At 51.3% G+C, this 12,783-nt stretch overlaps 1 protein-coding gene across 2 annotated transcripts; it reads left to right on the top strand.

Moving 5' to 3' along the window:
- Window positions 1-3,417: 3,417 nt before the first annotated feature.
- LOC100284874 (uncharacterized) lies at window positions 3,418-7,004 on the top strand. Of its 2 annotated transcripts, none has more exons than NM_001157769.3 (15): window positions 3,418-3,675; window positions 3,815-3,923; window positions 4,028-4,092; window positions 4,215-4,253; window positions 4,347-4,443; window positions 4,555-4,651; window positions 4,757-4,823; window positions 4,911-4,987; window positions 5,222-5,300; window positions 5,478-5,557; window positions 5,641-5,725; window positions 5,844-5,912; window positions 5,994-6,061; window positions 6,148-6,196; window positions 6,373-6,987. In NM_001157769.3, exons 1-15 carry the CDS (start codon window positions 3,469-3,471, stop codon window positions 6,754-6,756), a joined length of 1,572 nt encoding a protein of 523 aa, NP_001151241.2. In that variant the 5' UTR covers window positions 3,418-3,468; the 3' UTR covers window positions 6,757-6,987. The 2 variants fall into 2 exon arrangements, with proteins under 2 accessions (NP_001151241.2, XP_020408984.1); XM_020553395.3 differs by having other exon boundaries at window positions 3,420-3,675; window positions 5,427-5,557; window positions 6,373-7,004.
- The last annotated feature ends 5,779 nt before the right edge of the window (window positions 7,005-12,783 follow it).

Raw genomic sequence — 12,783 nt, 5'->3', positions numbered from 1 at the left:
CATGAATAAAATAAATACATTTTCACACTGTACCTTTTCTAATCTAAGTTATTGATATAGTTCTATGCGGATAGATAAAATAAATTTATATAAACCGTTGGATTTATGAATAATGTTTCTTTTAAGTTAAAGTAAATAATTTAGCAGTTGTCTGAGTTGAGTAAGAAGATTAAAGATGTTTTGTAGATTTTAAAATCAATGGCAATATAATATTTTTAAGATGATTAATATCTGATATTGGTTTCTTATTTTTTTCGATATTTAACCGCTGTCCTCAGCATCTGAGTTCTGACTTTCTTGTTCACGAGGGGAAATGTGAAACTATAAATTACTTGAGACTTTCTAGTCGTTTGCATATATTGATATCATTTTTTTTACAATTTTAATTTTAAAACTTACCACCTAAGATCCCTCATTCCTGTATGATGAGATAGGTCTGACCTCTGACGTGTCCAGACTACCATAAACTTTCTACTAGTTAGTTACCCGTGCGTTGCAACGGGACATAGATTATCATTTAGTAAAATGTTAGTGCATAATATATCTAGAGCATACAAAAGAGATATAGAAACATGAAGGAAAAAATACACGGAATAGTAGTAAGAGAAGTAATCATGCCAAACCCTAAACCTTTTATCATTGATTCAGTCAAATCCGCATGCAAACTGTCCATGACTTGAGTGCCAAGTAGTATGATCCGTTGAAATCTAAAATGAATCAGAAAACCTCGAGTGGTACATCTATTAAGCTCTTGGAAGTTTGGCATAAGATGTATACAGTTTATCTCTCAGAAAGAAAGAAAACCAAAAGAGATCAGTTCTCTCATCTATCATGTATTGTACCATAGTGACGTGAAATGAAATCTTTTCAAATACATCTTGTTTATTACAGTTGATATAAGCATAGGGAAAGGAGACAACAAAACATGTACAACTTTATCATATTGTCACAACAAACCTGTATTGGTGTGTATCCATATACGAACCATGAAATCAGAACTATGAACTGAACAAGCTGAGAATTTCAACAAATGAAAGAATTGTTGTCATTCATCAAGTAGAGTTGACAGACCAACTAACCGTATCCTTTCTCACCATGTGTATTGCAAATGCCACATCGTCACGTATCTTGTACCATAGAGAGAAAAAATTGCATGAAATCGTGTTTTTATATATAGAAAAAGGAAATTTTAATTCCTACAGACTACAATGGAACTCTTTACTGCAAAAAATTGTGCACACAAGATCTATTTCCCTACCATTAAGGGCACACAATAAATTAAATGTGGTTTTCAATAACGCCCAATGAAAATGCATAGCAATGCTAATCAATCTAATACTAAACATCAAGCAGAAAGTGATGTTTAGCCGTTTTCAGGTGCAAGCAAATAAAAAGTACATGATCCAACTGATCGGATCGGCCTCCTCGCCGAAAGTCGATCGAGCGACTACGTAGCCTGGTTCCCCAACCAGCGGCCAACGGCCTGGTCAACCCCACGCCTCCCTCGACCTCGGAGCCTCCACCCGGCGAGCGGACCGGCGTGGTGGCGTGCCAGCCGTCCCTCGAATCTAACGAACCCTCGATGAATCGAGACAGTGCTGAGGAGGAAGGGGGAGGAGCCAGAAGATTTTATTAGCTGCAGCTATCATTCTGTGCTCCTTGCGTACCTCCGAGGCTTCCATACGATGTTCCTCGCGCCCGGGGAGGGCCCCAGGGGCCAGGGCCACCAACCTCGCCGGGAGAACTTCGATTTGAAGTATCCCTTGCATGCTTGACACTACCAAAGTCAGCAATCTTTATGTGCCCACCAGAAATAAGCAGTAGATTTTTTGGTACATATCCAAATTTCCTAAATATAAAATGTCATGAGCAACTCCATCCTAATTTTCATTTCACACTACCATAACGTCCGGATGAATTAGCCAGAGCCATGCAAAAACTCCAATTTATTGACGATTTCAGCAGCATAAAACTGTGCATTATCCTCAGAGAGCCGACCTTTCTACAAACAAATTATGAGCACAAGAAGCAAAGGTAGAACATGAATGAACTATATTACAAGCAGTTGGACATTAACCCGGACGATTTGGTTGAACAACTCCCCACCTTCACACGACTCGAGCACCATGTCTGCACGACAAAAGAGTCATGGTATTGATCCAAGATCAGTATTGTTTTACATTCAAATTATTAGCTCTTCATCGTTTGTTCTTACTACTTACGATTGTTTGAGGAGGGGCACTAACAGAGAGAGTACATGTCCTAGAAAGTGAAGAAGATCCTCATGACGCTTAGGTGGTTGAGCATGATGCGCTCCATCTTGACGTATGAGATCTTGTTGTGATGAACTTCTTGTCCATGATCTTGAGTGTGTAGATACAATCCGTGTTCTTCTTCTTGGCCCGAACCATCTGCCATTTCATCATCATCTCACCTCGGTGAATAACCATAGTTCCCATGATTCAGGCGGCCACAGGCCACGACACACCCGTGTAGTAAGCGAGTAGCGGTAAGGTCCTAACCTTGGAGTACAAGCCGATGGAGTGGTCGGCGGTGAACTGCTCCTACGGCACGCGGAAGGCGATCACCTCGGCACCGATGGGGGAGGAAGAGACGGTGGTAGGCTGTGTTGTGTGATTCTCCACGCCCCATCACGTCCTCCTCACCGTCCCGACCTAAAACCACAAAATCATCGCACAAAAGATGAACTTCAGATCAAATCCCCACGGCAATCCCAGCGCTCCACCTCCTGTCGGCTGGCACCAGCGATGTGCGGGTCGCGCTTGGGGAGTGCCCCATGACCGCCAGCTCCTATGCAGGTTGATTGTGTTGGACATGGACATTGGGTCAGGCGGCGGCGGTGGAGCCTATGTCGTGCTGTTGACGGTTGGGAGCAGATGGAGTTAGGGTTTAGGTGCGCGCTAATTGTTGTGGTGGACGCTGATCGTGTTATTGGTCAATCCTGTTGTATTGGGCTGCGGGTTGATTAAAAAAAAAGCAGGGGGGTTTCTGTAAAAAAAATGACGCATGACAACCGTTGAAACTGGTGCTTTAAGTATAGTATAGGTATAATTGTCTCTATAGTGGAAGGTTATATTTTGTTGAAAAACCTTTGCAAATTTTGATCGTACTGGCGCATCTTTGACCAGTCTTTTGCGAACGTGTTTTCAGGACCTTGTACCGAACGGAACGAAACCCGCGGTACCCCTACAGCAGTGGGCCTACCTGCCAGTGAGCCATCGCCCGCGAAAATCCAGCAGCGAAAGAACCAGACAACCAGCGCCGCCGCAGCTTCCGCGGCTTATTTTTATTTTTTCGCGGGGCGCGATTACGAAATAGCTCTTCCCGCCGGCGTGTCCCTCGCTCGGGGCAGAATCCTTCTCCATTAAACCCTTCGCGCTCAAGACTTGCCCGCCATTTCCTTTCCCTCCCTCAGCCCGCGCCTGTGCCCATATCTCTCTGACTGTCATGGCGACGCGGCGGCGCCTCTCTCCGACTTTCTTCGGCGGGCTCCGGGCCCGTGAGCTCGGCGGCGCCAGTGTCTCCTCCCGCGCCACGGCGGGGCTCCCGTATCTCGCTGACCTCTCCTCCGACCCCGGCGGCCGCGGCGGCGGGGTCATAGCCGTCGAGCACTCCGGCGATCCCGCCATCCCCTTCGCCATCTCCTTCGGCAAGGTCCGGAGCCTGAGATCTGTTTTTATTTTTGAAACAAGGGATCCTCTCATTCGGCTCGCGTGCTTTGGCAAAGTTATATCTTATTTCTAGTTGCGATTTGCGAGTACCAATCTTCTGATGAATTGCCTCATCCGTCCAGACTGCACAGACCTGTAACCTCTTGGCGGTCGCCGACGAAGACGGGTACGTTGGCCTCTACGACACCCGCCGGCGCCTCCCTTCCGCCTCCTCGTCACTAGAGAAGTCAGGTGGGTTGGAAACCCTTCTCTCTTCCCCCGATTTGCTCTTCTCGGTCTTACATTGGGTACCTCGTGCAACCCATTCCGTTCCATTCTGACGTTGTCCTTGGCAGCTGAAACGAGGGTGTGCGACTGGGTTGCTCACAACAATGCAGTCTTTGACGTGTGCTGGATCAAGGTAAATTTCATTGCGCTGATTGGAACAGTTACAGTCCAGCGAAAGAGCCGACCTCAGGTTAAAATCTCAGTGATACGTGTACCTTTCTGACGGAGTTTCATTCTTATGTGTTGCTAATGTAGGAGGGATCCCAAATACTGACTGCATCCGGCGATCAAACTGTAAGTCGCAACAGGATCACGTCAATTTATCGAAATATGAATTCCTCGTCATCTGTATATTGCCAAAATCTCATTGCCACCGTTCTGCATCAGGTCAAAATATGGAGTGTAGGAAACAGGAAATGCATTGGTGTCTTGTCAGGGCATACTGGGAGCGTGAAGTCGCTGTCTTGTCATTCTTCCAATCCTGGTTAGTAATGTATATCCTGAATGCCTGAAGCCTTGCAGTTTATTTTTATGCACATTTAATCCTCAAAGGCTGGCCACAAACTCCTGTTTAATTAGTTTATTTTCTTTGCAGAGCTCATTGTTTCCGGTTCAAGGGATGGTTCATTTGCTCTTTGGGATTTAAGATGTGACCCTAAATCTCCAAACAGCCATGGTGAAACGTGTCTCACGTATGTTGTCTATTAAATGTTCTCTTTCAAGTACATATTTTAAGTGATCATAAATGTTTGTAGTGACAACACAAAGTCACTGAACAAAGTTGTGCTACATGTTAGGTCTTCTGCTGTTGTCAGAGAAGCCCACAGTCCCATACTAAGGAGCCGAACACGGTCTCGAGCAAAGGTATTACACTGTCATGATATGGTTTTTGCTTGTGATGATCTTATGTCCTCTTACTGATGCTGGTTTGTTGAAACTGGTGACATTTAGGCGGCTTCAACAAGTATCACATCAGTTCTTTATCTGAAAGATGGTGTCTCCATTGCTACTTCTGGAGCTGCAGACAAGTAAGTCACACTTTCATTTTTATCCTGCATTTTAATTTATTACCCACTTTCATACTTTTGTATGGTTTGCAATAGCTTATTGATTTTATGATATTATTGTGAACATAATGCACTTGCCTGACGATGAGTGAGCCTGATATCATCTACTCTGTTTCTTGTTTTTTTTATTTTGTAGAGTAACCAACGTTTATATATTTTAAATACTAATATTGTACCTTGTAAAATGTATGCCAGTGTTGTGAAAATATGGGATACACGAAACCTGAAAGTGCCGTTCTCCAACAAAAACTCTCAAGCAGGGGCCCAACCTTTGGTAAACATCTCTACTCACTAAAGAATGTTAAACTATCAGTACAAAAAGCAATTGAATCGTGCAATTCAGAGTATAATCATGTCTATCAAATTGAGTCAACAATTATGGAATGTTGTGTTTCCGTAGCTCAAATCTGGACAATCTCTGAACAAACATACTGGTCTTTTGTCTCTGAAGGAGGGGGTGAAACATGGCATCTCTTGCCTGTCTCAAGATTCGTATGGTGCATACATTGCTGCGTCATGTATGGATAACAGGTAAACTCAGACTTTGCCATCAGACACTACTGAACAGTTTTCATGCCGTTGCTAAATACTGATGTTGACCGTACGCCTTTCAGAATCTACTTGTACAGTGTGCTTCATGTGAACAAAGGTCCCATAAAGGTTTACACTGGCAGTAAAATAGAGTCTTTCTTTGTTAAGGTCAGTGGGTGGTCATCTGGGTTTCTGACTTCTTTTAAATGTACAAATTACAAAATAGCTGCTCATGTTTAGTTCGATCATTGTATGTTCTGTAATACCTAAATTTTATACCATGCAGTCTGCTATCAGTCCTGATGGAACTCACATCCTTGGTGGATCAAGTGATGGAAGTGTATACTTGTGGCAGGTACCTGTCATATCTGTTACTGGCTTTCTTACACACTAAACATTATATTTACATCCACGCTAATTCTTTCCATTGACATAGGTGGATCAACCTGAAAGTGCTCCTATAGTTCTGAAAGGCCATGAAGGCGAAGCAACTTCGGTTGACTGGTATGATCTACAAACTTAAAGATTTCTGTGAAACTCTTACTGACAGTTCAATTCTCACGTTTCAATATGAATTTACCATATTTCAGGTGTGCATCAGAGGTTGGAAAGATAGCAACATCTTCTGATGATTCCACGGTAAGTCTGCTTGGTTATGCCTGAATTTTTCTGGTCACATACTAAAGATGGTTCCATTTGTTCTGTTGGTCTCTTGTAAACAAGAGCATCTACAATTTGTGAGCAAAGCAATGCATAGCAATATATGAAATGAATAAGGACATCTGACAGTTCTGTATGTATCTTATGTATCACAGGTACGTGTGTGGAGTACCATGAAAATGGACTGTACAAATGTAAGCTCGCCAACAGTGATCCGTAAGCGGATAACAGCACCAAGCACCGAGTACCGAAGGTCCATTACCCATGAGCCTGCTACTACATCAAGAGACGGAGTTGTCTGCACTAGCGGTGATGGCGAATTGCAAAGCGGTTGCCACTCTCCCCTTCAACCTAGAGCACTGCACTTCGGCACTCCTGAATCTTCAAAGAAGAGGGCCTTGGCATTGTTTGAGGAGGAGGCACTTGATTCAAGGAAGAGCCCGGAAGCACAGACGAACAGCCCCTCTTCTGTTCTGAGCCCGCCGCCGTCGTTGAAACGGAGAACGATTCGAGACTATTTTGCCAGTGCCGCATCTTGAATCCTGACTGACAAATAGCTGGTCCCCATAATTTTTAGTGGTCCTGACCCATGAGTACTACGGCTCTCCTTAACTAATGGTGAAACAGCTGCAATTTTTGGGAAATCCTTCTAGCTCTAGTTCAAGGTCATCGATCTTTTGGAAATGCGGCTGTACATAATTTATCATTACAGAATTGGGAGAAACTATTATGTAATTAAATTTCTCCTATAATTGCCGCATAATTAAGTTATCAAAAGTCATTTTAATACCGTGTATAGCAATTTATCCATATGTTAACCTAAAACACTGTTTGTAGTGTAGACTATATTGTTCACAGAGTATGAGGTTAAATATACATATAAGGATGAGTAAATTATTGGAGATATTCTAAGAAAAAAGTATAGATATATTTTATTATTTAGTTTATAATGTATCAAATTTTATTTTTTTAATTTGTTCTATGCTAAGCAATAAAAAAGTGATATTTATATTTATATGTTATTGAAAGCATATATCATGTATTGTAGTGCGCTGTACGCACCGACAATTCTACATATAATAATATGTTGAACTACAATAAATTTAACATCTGTTTTTACTATAATCCTTTTGGGACATATAGTAGCAAATTATATACTTTGTCAAAGAATCTCTCACATAAATTGAGATATTGTGCTTGAGAATTTGCTATCAACCTCATACCTAATTGGTGTATTTGAGATGCATTTGCTTTGGCTCATAAAAAGGATATTAGATAGTGTCGGCGTTTTGAGACCGGGGGTCCCTGGGCCAACGAGTGAAATGTCGCCACGTGCCCCAGCCCAGATGGGTCGGCGCGAGGCCGAGCGCGAAGGGGGGAAGAAAGGCGGCCGAAGACGGACGTGAGAGAGGTGGAAATCCCGCGGCCTTCGTATTCGTCCCGCGCCCAGGTCGGGTGCGCTTGCAGTACGGGGGTTATAAGCGTCCACGCGGGAGAGGGAGCGAGCGGCCTCACGCGAGCGCCTGTCTCGTCCTCGTCCCCGCGCGGCCAACCCTCTGTAAGAGGGCCCTGGTCCTTTCTTTTATAGGCGTAAGGAGAGGATCCAGGTGTACAATGGGGGGTGTAGCAGAGTGCTATGTGTCTAGCGGAGGAGAGCTAGCGCCCTAAGTACATGCCGTCGTGGCAGCCGGAGAGGTTTTGGCACCCGGTTCGTGTGGTGTCGTGGCCGTCGGAGGAGCGCTGGAGCCTGGCGGAAGGACAGCTGTCGGGGCTGTTGAGTCCTTGCTGACGTCCTCTTGCTTCCGTAAGGGGGCTGAGAGCCGCCGTCGTCACAGAGCGTGCGGGGCGCCATCATTGCCTATCTGGCGGAGCGAGCCAGATGGGACGTCGGTCTTGTTCCCCGTAGCCTGAGTCAGCTTGGGGTAGGGTAATGATGGCGCCTCCTGTCGACGTGGTCGGTCCGCGCCCTAGGTTGGGCGATGTGGAGGCTCCTCCGAGGTCGAGGTCGAGTCTGTCTTCCGTGGCCGTGGTCAAGTCCGAGCCCCTGGGTCGGGCGAGACGGAGACCGTTGGCTGAGGCCAGGGCTAAGTCCGAGCCCTGGGGTCGGGCGAAGCGGAGTTCGTCGTCTTCTGGGGTTGAGCCCAAGTCCGAGCCCTGGGTCGGGCGGAGCGGAGTTCGTCGTCTTCTGGGGCTGAGCCCAAGTCCGAGCCCTGGGTCGGTCGGAGCGGAGTTCGCCGTCTTCCGGGGCTGAGCCCGAGTCCGAGCCCTGGGTCGGGCAGAGCGGAGTTCGCCGTCTTCTGGGGCTGAGCCCAAGTCCGAGCCCTGGGTCGGGCAGAGCGGAGTTCGTCGTCTTCCGGGGCTGAGCCCGAGCCCGGGGTCGGGCGGAGCGGAGTTCGCCGTCTTCCGGGGCTGAGCCCGAGTCCGAGCCCCTGGTCGGGCGGAGCGGAGCTTCCTATGGTGCCTGAGGTCGGGCCTGACTGCCTGTCAGCCTCACTCTGTCGAGCGGCACAGCAGTCGGAGCGGCGCAGGCGGCGCTGTCCTTCTGTCAGGCCGGTCAGTGGAGCGGCGAAGTGACTGCGGTCACTTCGGCTCTGTCGACTGGAGGACGCGTGTCAGGATAAAGGTGTCAGGCCACCTTTGCATTAAATGCTCCTGCGATCTGGTCGGTTGGCACGACGATTTGGTCAGGGTTGCTTCTTGGCGAAGACAGGGCCTCGGGCGAGCCGGAAGTATGTTCCTCGCTGGAGGGGGGCCTCGGGCGAGACGGAGATCCTCCGGGGTCGGCTGCCCTTGTCCGAGGCTAGGCTCGGGCGAGGCGTGATCGAGTCCCTCGAATGGACCGATCCCTGACTTAATCGCACCCATCAGGCCTTTGCAGCTTTATGCTGATGGGGGTTACCAGCTGAGAATTAGAAGACTTGAGGGTACCCCTAATTATGGTCCCCGACAGTAGCCCCCGAGCCTCGAAGGGAGTGTTAGCACTCGCTTGGAGGCTTTCGTCGCACTTTTTTTGCAAGGGGACCAGCCTTTCTCGGTTGCGTTTTGTTCCGGTGGGTGCGCGCGAGCGCACCCGCCGGGTGTAGCCCCCGAGGCCTCGGAGGAGTGGTTTGACTCCTCCGAGGTCTTAATGCCTCGCGTAATGCTTCGGCTGGTCTGGTCGTTCCCTCATGCGAGCTGGCCGTAGCCCGTGTGCACGGTCGGGTTCCAAGTTCTCGGGCTGGTATGTTGACGCTGTCAACGGTTTGGCCGGAGCCGGGTTTGCGAGAGCAGCCCCCGAGCCTCTGCACAGGGCGAGAGGACGATCAGGGACAAACTCGACTTTTTTACATACGCCCCTGCGTCGCCTTTCCGCAAGGAGGAGGGGGGGGGGGGGGGGGGGGGGGAAAGCGCCATGTTGCCCTCGGTGGGCGCCGAACATGGTGTCTCCGGTGAGCTGCTGGCGGGTAATCCGAGCGGACGTCCGTGCCCCATTTGCTAGGGGTCGGCTAGAGACACAGAGGCGCGCCCAAAAGTACCTGCGGGTGATCTGCCGGACCCGGTCCCCTGTCGACGGGGTCCGAGGGCTCGATGCCTCCCTCTGATGGGATTCCGTTACAAGATCATTCCCGCTGGTCTCGGAAATGTCCTAGGGTACCTCGGGAGCGTAGCCCGAGCCTTGGTTATGTATCGAACGTACCCATGGTCATCCCTCGCTCTGTGTCTGAGGCGACTGTGAACCCTTCGAGGGCCAGCCTACGAACCCCTGATCAGTAGTGGGCGTGGAGCCCGAGTGGCCTGAGGCAGCCGTTGAACCCTTCCGAGGGGCCGGCCTTCGAACCTCTGACCAGTAGTGGGTGTGGAGCCCACGTGCTCTGAGGCGGCTGTTGAACCCCTCCGAGGGGCCAGCCTTCGAACCTCTGATCAGTAGGGAGGCTCCGAGCCTGGTTCCTTCACGGAGAAGGGTCCTTTTCAGGGTATCCCCTTTTCCCGGTCCCTGTTGTAAGAGAGAGAAAGAGGAAAAGGAAAAGGATACGAAATCGAATGACGCGGCGTACCTTTTTTGACGCGGTCATTATGGCGAAGGCGAAGCGTCGCTCGCTTCCCCTGCCAGAGACGCCGCCTGTCCCGCCGTGGAGTTAATGCGACGGGGCGAGTGGTTCGCGGGGCGGCCGTTGCGCGTGCGCGAGCCGTTCGAGGAACGGAACACGGGCACGTCGTCTTCACGCTGTGAGAGAGGGCTCTCTCACTGCCCCAGGATGGGACGTAAGCTTGGCTGACGACGTGACCGCTGCTCCCGCCCGCCTGCCACCGCCATCACCGCCGGCCCATTTTTGGCTGCATTGACCGTCGCGCCTGGCTGGCACTGCTGGGTCGTACGCAGGGTTGCCTCGAGTCGCGGTACTGGTTCCGCAGTCGAGGAGGCGTGGCAGTGGTGCGAGTGGCGGTGCAGTTGCTTGCACGTAGCGACCGGCGCGCCGGTTGCATGACGCGTGGGCGTGGGCTTCCATGCTGGGCGCGTTGGAAGTCGGAGAGGTGCGCCCACTTGGCGCGGTTGCATGCCGCCTGCATGGCTGCCCGCCCTTTCGCCCGCTGGTCTGGGCAAAAGTGGAGAACTGCTTATAACCGCTGGGCGGTTGCATGCACCGCGCGCGGCGGTTTGGCTTCTTCTGCTCTGGGCCGGCTTGCATGATGTGTGGGACCCAGCCCCCGCGCCGTAGGGGGAGGACCTTGGAGCGTGTTGGAGAAGACTCAGCCCGTGACGGCTGGGGACGCAAGTAGGGAGGGTCGCCTTTAAAAGGAGGGTGATCCCCTTGAAAGGCGACCATGTCTTCGCGCTCCCTTACGCATCGTGTCTTTCCACCTTCCGTGCCCCCGGATGGGGGATACCCGCAGTCCTTCCGCCTTGTCGTTGGAGGAACGCAACTCCGTGGGAGTTGGTACCTTTCAGCCATCGTTCGGCTTCAAGGATTTTCATCAGTCAGCTCGGCTGCATCCCCTCGCCGGTGGTCACCCAAGACGGTGACCACCAGCCCCTGGGTGGGGAGAAGCAAGCCGGGCTGCGATCTTGGTCCCACCCTCAGCTTCAAGGATGTTCATCATCCTCGCTGGGGTGGAGGCCAGGCTGAGCCGGAGCTCTACCTACCGCGCGGTTTCGTGGGTCAGCCTCTCCTTCATCGTTTGAGGGAGAGGGCGCTCACTGGCCCTGCGAGAGGGGCGGAATTCGACAACGCGGGGCTGGTCGACGGCGGGCGTCGTCAGCCTCGGCGCGTTGGACTCGCCGGCTTGGCTCCCGGTGCCCCCTCCTGCCGCGAAGGCGGTTGTCGCGTCGTGCGCACGGGAGGACCGCCCAAGATGTCACGCGCTGCTAAGGCGGCGTTCGTGTTCTGGGGCGGTCCTTCCTTTGCACCGGTACGGCGCCTCCACGCAGAGGTCGGTGCCCCACTCGTCCGGGAGGATCTGAGTGGGGATCTGTCGGAGGGCTGACGGCCCCTGTTATCGGTGCCGAGGTGGAGGCAGCTCGAGAAGTCCCCGTTGCCGACGGGATCACCGCCACCATCCGCGCTTCGGGCCTCCGGCTCTTTGTACTTGTCCTCGCCCCTCGAGCGTCGGCGTAGGCGAGGGCAAGGTTGCAGCAGCGTCCGCCCTGAGGCCATTGTTGCTGCAGTTCGGCCACCCGGAGCGGGGGTCATTGTCGTTGCTGCCGGAGCGGGCGACGGCGAGCCGCCCGTCGGTCTTCTGTTGCTCCGCAGGTCCCCCCCATCGAGTGGGGTTGTTCGTACCTGTGGAGGTGGAACCGGAGTTCCGTTTGTAATGGCACCTTGAATGCCAGTGTTTTTGTTCATTGTGGCTGTCGGGGCCTGAACATGTATGTATTTTTGGCACGGAGCCATGTTTTTTCCTCATTTTCGAGCGCTAAGACTCGCCTGTTGGTTGTCTGAACCGCTTCACCAAGCGTGAGTCGCCCCGTGCAAAGGTGACGAGTGAGGTATCCGTATCCCGGAGGCGTAGGAGTCTCTCGGCTCGATCGGCCTTGCTGTCCGAGGCTTCTCTTGCTTAGTTAAAGGAACCCCTCGGTCGCTCTTCGATGAGCCGAAGCCAGGGGTAGCGGTGTCAGCACGGACATAGGCAGAGTTGGCTCGAAAAGAAGACTTGGTCGGCCGAAGCCTGGCCGGGTCGTTCGTTAGCGGGACCGACGTCGGAGTTGATCTGCCGAGGCCTCGGGTCGGGCTGATGTCTTCGGGGGACAGCTGGCCGAGGCCTCGGGGTGACCAGCCGAGCCGCCTGCTCGAGCCGGATTCTTGGAGGAGACCCGGGCGGCGATGGCCCGGGCGTGATGATGAAGTCGTCCTTCAGAGTGGAGACCCTCGGACCGTGTCGCCGTCGGAGGCTAGGTCGGACCTCGCCGAAGGTGTAGTTGACGCCGAGGGTGCTGCTGCTCCCTTCAACCGTCAAGATCCGAGCCTGCAGGATCGGATTATCTTGTAGCGTGTGTTTTCTGCGGCCGCCGAGGCCCAAACACACCCTCGCCGTGTTGTAAAGCTGCGTTTCTTTTCCTCTTGTTTCGAGTATCTGGACTTCTTCGTCGG

This window comes from Zea mays, chromosome 5, assembly GCF_902167145.1.
Source record: "Zea mays cultivar B73 chromosome 5, Zm-B73-REFERENCE-NAM-5.0, whole genome shotgun sequence".
Taxonomy (NCBI): Eukaryota; Viridiplantae; Streptophyta; class Magnoliopsida; order Poales; family Poaceae; genus Zea; species Zea mays.
Note: the sequence above shows the minus strand (reverse complement) of the source record. Positions and strands in the feature narration are given on the sequence as shown.

What these genes read in the sequence shown, in the direction of transcription:
- LOC100284874 (XM_020553395.3), top strand. Translation starts at nt 3,469, where the DNA reads ATGGCGACGCGGCGGCGCCTCTCTCCGACTTTCTTCGGCGGGCTCCGG. An exon ending in CTGCATCCGGCGATCAAACT is followed by an intron (nt 4,254 to 4,346) that starts GTAAGTCGCAAC and finishes GTTCTGCATCAG; the next exon opens with GTCAAAATATGGAGTGTAGG. An exon ending in ACTTCTGGAGCTGCAGACAA is followed by an intron (nt 4,988 to 5,221) that starts GTAAGTCACACT and finishes AATGTATGCCAG; the next exon opens with TGTTGTGAAAATATGGGATA.